The sequence below is a fragment of the Austrofundulus limnaeus genome, unplaced genomic scaffold (assembly GCF_001266775.1).
Source record: "Austrofundulus limnaeus strain Quisiro unplaced genomic scaffold, Austrofundulus_limnaeus-1.0 Scaffold89, whole genome shotgun sequence".
NCBI classification, from domain to species: domain Eukaryota; kingdom Metazoa; phylum Chordata; class Actinopteri; order Cyprinodontiformes; family Rivulidae; genus Austrofundulus; species Austrofundulus limnaeus.
The window spans coordinates 1,499,091-1,506,187 of NW_013952491.1; the positions used below are offsets into that span (position 1 = coordinate 1,499,091).

At 36.6% G+C, this 7,097-nt stretch overlaps 1 protein-coding gene across 1 annotated transcript in view; it reads left to right on the forward strand.

Moving 5' to 3' along the window:
- Nucleotides 1-6,723: 6,723 nt before the first annotated feature.
- The window catches only part of ranbp10 (RAN binding protein 10), a gene marked incomplete at its 5' end in the record, with an annotated part of 17,365 nt that continues 16,991 nt past the window's right edge, over nucleotides 6,724-7,097 (forward strand). Inside the window, 1 exon segment of the mRNA XM_014012201.1 lies at nucleotides 6,724-6,835. Within this exon segment, the coding sequence (XP_013867655.1) occupies nucleotides 6,724-6,835 (112 nt within the window).

Sequence of the window (7,097 nt, forward strand, 5' to 3'; positions counted from 1 at the left end):
ACTATACTATACTACTTTAAATTAAAACAATCACAGCTGCAACAAAGTGCTGTACATATAAAATCAAAACATGAAAAACACAAAACAAAGATTAAAAACAATAAAATAGGAATAAAAGTAAAAACGAGTCTCAGGCTGTACCAAAAACCAGGGAGTAGAAATGTTTTTAGACTAGTTTTAAAAACTTTAGCTACTTACCTGTTCTTTTCAGCTTTTTAGACAAATTTTAGCTTTTTTTTTTACAGATTTTTCTTCTTTCAGCAAAAGTCAATGATATAAATTGAACTCACTTTTACAGTTTTGCTTTTAAACCTTTTCAACTCGACTTCAGCAGCTTTCAGTAAAAATCTTTCAGATTTAAACGTTCACACTGCGTTCTCACAGGAAATGCTAATTCTGAAGTTTCCGATAGTTTTACGAGTTTTCTCTCACCTCTCTGCCTCAGGTCAGGTTGACTGTCTAACCTGTTTTTTTAAAAGTCTTATCAGATACATGTCTGCTCAGAAAGTAAGTATTTGTTTTAGATTAGGACTTTCTTAAACAGATGGCCTGAACTGAACATTTCAATGAATAATTGATCTGCTGAGCTGAATTTCAGCCCACGTTTTGATCATTTGTGCCATAAACGCTCCCAAAGTGTCTTTATTAAACGTTTATTTCTGGTTCGAACGTGAGCAGATACGCTGGGGAAGAACATAATATCCCGTCCCCGCGTGCCACAGCTGTTTGGAGCGGCACAAAGGGACCCGTGTTTAAAAATAAATCGTGCCGTTTCACATGGAGTAATGTAGGCCGTTCAGTCTTTTTGTCTGAGGAGACTGCGGAGGTTAAGTGACGCTGCACATTTAAGGGATGACACAAACAGGTCTGTTCTGGAGCTCTCTGAACTCACCCCGGTGGTTTGGATGCTATTTCCACCAGTGTGCCAATTTCCTCTGTTCCAGGCCACGCAGTCTCTACCTGAACCCTGAGCCAGCTCCTCTGTCTCAGCAGCTTATATTTATAGTTAAACGAAAGCATTTTGGAATCTATTTTAACTTTTTATTAAATTTAATTTATCCATACTTCTCTCCATTGGCTTCCTGTTCTCTTTAGGATGGATTTTTTGATAACAGTAATAGTCGTGTTCATGAAAACAGAGTTTATCTAATCTTTTTATGCTTCAGATGAAACCATACTCTTGTGACTGAAACGGTATTTAGGAACATTAATTTCCACCCACAGCTCTGATGATGCCCGTCAGCTGTTCAGGCGAGGCAGACTTTGACTCCGGCTGATTTTGGGTCAGTCATCAGAACGTTCCGCGACACAAAGAGGTCTGTATTCCTGCAGATTAACTCGTGTTCGGATTATAGAGCTGACTTTTTGGAAACACGTCACAGCAATGTAACGAGGACGGACTCATCAGCTGCGGTGGCGTCACTACGTTCTGTTCTCTCAGGGACGCGTCGTCACAGTTCTCTGCAGAATCACTGCTCTGCAAAACACCAGCTAAAAGCTAAAAGTAGGAAAACACTAGCTAATAGAAACAAAACATTAAGCTAAAGAGGGTGAAAAGCTGTCTAAAATCTAAAGTAGCAAGAAACTAAGTATCAGAAGGCAAGCTAAAGATAGCAAAAGATAAAAAGTAGCAAATAGCTAGCTAATAATAGCAAAACACAAGCTAAATGCTAAAAGTAGGAAAACACTAGCTAATAGAAACAAAACACTAAAAGCTACAGTGGGTGAAAGGCTATCTAAAATCTAAAGTAGCAAGAAACTAAGTATCAGAAGGCAAGCTAAAGGTAGCAAAAGAGAAACAAAAAGTAACAAATAGCTAGCTAATAATGGGAAAACACTAGCTAATAGAAACAAAACACTAAAAGCTAAAGAGGGTGAAAGGCTATCTAAAATCTAAAGTAGCAAGAAACTAAGAATCAGAATGCAAGCTAATGATAAAAGTAGCAAATAGCTACCTAATAATAGCAAAACACAAGCTAAATGCTAAAAGTAGGAAAACACTAGCTAATAGAAACAAAACACTAAAAGCTACAGTGGGTGAAAAGCTAAAATCTAAAGTAGCAAGAAACTAAGTATAAGAAGGCAAGCTAAAGATAACAAAAGAGAAACAAAGTAGCAAATGGCTGGCTAATAATAACAAAACAGCAGCTAAAACAGATAATTTATTGGTTAAAAGCAGAAAAATACCAGCTAAAAAATAAAATGTAAAAAAAAGGCACAATGAAGGTAAAAGTAGCTAAATGCTACCTATAGCAAAACCCTTAAAGCAATAAAAGTTGTCTAAAAGTAGCAAAAAGCTAGCTAAAAGTAGTGAAAGGTTCGCTAAAACCTATAGTATAAAGCAGCAAAATGGGAGCTAAAGACTACAATTTTCAAGTGACTAGCTAAGAAATAATAGCTTGGGTTGAAAAGTAGCAAAACTACAGTTAAGATAAAATGTAGCCAAGGACTAGCTTAAAGCTAAAATTAGTCAAATGCTAGCTTAAAGTATGGAAAAGCTAGCTAAAACATGTAGGATAAAGCAGCAAAATGGTAGCTAAAGGCAAGAAATGACCAATGTTTAGTGAAAAAGATGCTCTGAGTCTGAAAACAATGTCCACGGCTAGCCAAGAACTGGTCCAGCAGCTAACATTCATTTAGCCTGCATTAGCATACAGCTAATAATGCTACTGTTTTATAACCTCGTGTTTTAACAGTCTTGACTAATCACCTCCCTATCTGATGGGATTTTTTGGAGCTGTTTGACTCTGTTAGCTTGTTAGCTTCCTCTACACAACACAATCAGATTCTCTGAGGCTGAAACCTTTTTGATCCAGATCTCAGCGTGGACATTTTTTAAAAACGTCTATAATCAAAAGTCTTTTAATTAGTTTTAAATAAATAATGAGATTTACAGAAGATATACTGAAGAAAACTGGCATAATACACATGATTTTACTCATTTTGACACGTTACTGGCCTATTTCCTTTTGAACTTGGTTCAGCTAAAATGAAACAGGAAGTGACATCAAAGGGGAACTCTTTAATAAAATAAACACCCTGGTCTTTGTTTATTGAAACAGTTTATTTAAACCTTAACTCTTCTTCATCTCTCTGATAGAGACTCAAAATAATCTAAAGAAACTTCTGCTTCTCTAGTCTGTGTTGTTAGCTGTTGTAACAACGCTCTGTTTACATGCAGACATTCCCCTTTGACATCACTTCCTGTTATTTCATATGCAAATATATCAACAAATGTCAATCTCAGCGGCATTTATTACAAAAAAATTCCGTCACGGGCACTTTAATGGTTGTAGTTATATTTCAGAGGGATTCACTTTGTCATCTGAGCTCAGCTGAGGCTCACGTCAGATTGTTAGTTTATCTTTTTACTTTTTGCAGAGTTTTTAAGCTTCTTTATAAACCTTGGTCATCATCAGTCAAAGGTTCAGGACTCAATCAGTCTGAATTAGAGTCTTCTGAGGGAAAATATAAAGTTTTTAGATCATTCACAGAGGAAGAAGACATGAGGAAGATGTTTTATTATCAGTCTGAGCTGATTTTAAATCAGGCACATTACTGATGTTAGAAAACAATTGAATTTTATGTATTTTTTTATTCCTAGAGGTGAACGATTATACAACATCATAACATTAAGTTGAACTAATCATGGATTTTCTCTAAAATACACAGACCCAAGACAAGTTCAAGTATTTACATAATACATACATGACTTTAAAATCAATATTAACTTTAAACTCAACTTTGACAAATCAATCAAGTGTCAGAAAAGAGCTTCCATAGACCTGAGGCTGCAGTGAAGTCAAACAGGAAACAAGTCGTTTAAAGGAGCAGGTCTGGGATCTGATCTGCAGTATTGGGGGTAAACCTGGTTTTGTTACCTTTTTGGATGTTTTCTGATAAACAAAACTTGTCAGGAGTCTTTTTTGGGATAAAAACCCAGTTGTAATACGGTGGAGTCGGGGGGACGCAGAGGACCACTGGTTGTATTTTCTGTTATTGAACTGGTGGATTTTCACCCTGCTGGTGGCAAAGATCGGGCCAGAGGTGGGCCGAGTTCTTAGAGTCCAGCCTTTTCATCCCGGGCCTCTGCTGAAGACGTGTGATGTCACAGAATAAGTTGGAGCTGCTGATCCCATTCAGGTTTTTTTACTTTCTGCTGAGCTGTTACAAAGAGACACGGTGCTTTCTAAAAATAAACCGTATTGTTGTAAATAGGATGAAAGAACCGACATGAACATGTCCAGACATGTTGCTCACATATAGATCAGCTGTTTTAATTCAAGACCACAAGGTCTGAGAATCGTGGAACAAGTTCAGAAACTGCCAGCTGAAGACGCTCAGAACATTTTGATTTTTAACATTTCAGCATTTTAGGTTTATTGGAATAAACTTCTGTTCTCTGCTAAAGTATAGAGTGAATGCTGAGAGCTAAATGACAGCCGAAATCTGCTGTTGAAACTGAAAATGAGTTGTTGAAGGTAAAAAGGCAGAAAAACAGCTGAAAGATAAAGAGCAAATTACAAGTAAAAAGTAAAACACTAGGTAAAAGCTAAAGGTAGGAAAACCCTAGCTATTAGAAACAAAACACTAAAAGCTAAAAGCAACAAGAAACTAGCTAAATTTAGCAAAAGATTTGATAGAAGTGGAAGTGATAAATAGCAAAATGGTAGCTAAAAGCTGAAAGTATCAAATCACTAGCTAAAAGCAATAAAAAGTTGGATAAAAATTAAAGGTAGAAAAAGGTTGGGTTAAAATTAAAAATGGTCAAATTCTAGCTAAAAGTAGTAAAACACTAAAAGCCATAAGTTTGACAAAAAGCTAAAAGTAGCAAAAAGCTAGCTAAACGTAGTGGAAAGATAACTAAAAGGAAAGCTAGCTAAAACATACAGTAGAAAAAGGTTAAAAAGTAGCTAAAATAATAAAAGGCTGGCTAAAAATAGAAAAATGCCAGCAAAAAATTAAATGTAGCAAAAAGACTAACTTAAAGCTAAAAGGAGTCAAATCAATGCCAGGTAAAAGTAGCCAAGAAAAAGCTAAAAGTAACATAAGAGCCTAATAACAGAACTAACAGATTTCAAACAGAACTATATTTTTGAAAGAATTAAGGAGATCTTAATGTATTTTTTATGAGAAAAATATTTGTAAACAAAGTTAAATCTTATGAAAAGTATAAACTAAAACCCAAAGTCATCACCTGATTGAGCTGAAGGCTTTGATTTAAAGTTTAAATGCTGAGTCATGATTTACTTTTATAGAAGATAGAAGGAAATCTGAGTTAAGTTTATAGCTGCTGTCTGATCATCGTCGTGGCTCAGCTGAGTTCAGGGACAATGGGCTAAAAGTTTCAGCTAATTTCAGCTGCTTTATTTAAAGTTACATTTAGCATTTAGCATTTAATAAAGTACTATTAGCTCACCTCAGCTCGTTATGTGTCAGGACAGGTGAGTGTGATCACGTGCAGCAGGAAGAGGTGCACACATGCTGACTTCAGAAGCAAGGCTGCTGTTATACAACACTCAAACTCAACAGCCTCTCTCACAACCCCGGGGGTTGCATAAGAACCATCTGAATACAGAGTGACAGACAGTAATGGATGCTGCGCTTCAATCAGACCAGCCTGTTGTTTACTTTTATCACAGAATGTTAGTTTTTAATCCTGTTGATGAAGTCACCTTTACATCTGACCACTGAAGTCTAAGTCCAGAAAACCAGAGCAAGATGTGACTATTTGATGTTTATTTTATGGTTTTGAGTCTTCCTCACCTGATGTATGTTTTTACAGGCCATGTAAATAGTCTTCCTCACCTGATACATGTTTTATTAGTATATGTTCTTACCAGTCATAAAGTCTTCCTTGCCTGATATTGGTTTTTACAGGCTAAAGACATAGCTTTCCTATTCCTCACCTAGTATGTTTTTACAGGCCATAGAAATAGTCTTCTTCACCTGGTATATGTTTTTACAGGCCATAGAAAGAGTCTTCCTCACCTGGTATATGTTTTTACAGGTCATAGAAATAGTCTTCTTCACCTGGTATATGTTTTTACAGGCCATAGAATGTCTTCCTCACCTGGTATATGTTCTTACAGACCATAGAAAGAGTCTTCCTCACCTGGTATATGTTTTTACAGACCATAGAAAGAGTCTTACTCACCTGGTATATGTTTTTACAGGCCATAGAAAACATCTTCCTCACCTGGTAAATGTTTTTACGGGTCACAGAAAGAGTCTTCCTCACCTGGTATATGTTTTTAAAGACCATAGAAAGTCTTTCTCACCTGGTATATGTTTTTACAGACCATAAAAAGTCTTCCTCACCTGGTATATGTTTTTACAGAGCATAGAAAAAGTCTTCCTCACCTGGTACTGTATATGTTTTTAAAGACCATAAAAAGAGTCTTCCTCACCTGGTATATGTTTTTACAGACCATAGAAAGTCTTCCTCACCTAATATATGTTTTACAGACCACAGAAAGAGTCTTCCTCACCTGGTATATGTTTTTACAGACTATAGAAAGCCTTCCTCACCTGGTATATGTTTTTACAGGCCACAGAAAGAGTCTTCCTCACCTAATACTCTAAATGTTTTTACAGACCACAGAAAGAGTCTTCCTCACCTGGTATATGTTTTTACAGGCCACAGAAAGAGTCTTCCTCACCTGGTATATGTTTTTACAGACCACAGAAAGAGTCTTCCTCACCTGGTATATGTTTTTGCAGGCCATGGAAAGAACCACAAAGATGCAGCATCTGTGCGAGCCACACACCCCATTCCCGCCGCCTGTGGGATCTACTACTTCGAAGTGAAGATTGTCAGTAAAGGTCGAGACGGGTAAGAAGACACAAAACCACATCTTCTGTCCTGACTGGTTTAAGTCTGGAATTGTTGTCCAGACCTTGTTGTGTGAACAAAAGCTCCTCCAGTTTGTCCTGACTTTTGATCATCAAGCCTTGATTGTACCTCCAGTAAAAGCCTCTACCCTCCTCACTTTCATATCTCTGTGAGCTCCACAGATACAGAAACACTGTAAAAGTGACAAAAACAGACAAAGTTATTTTATTGCAGTGATTAATTTTACCTTTAAGTAGAAATG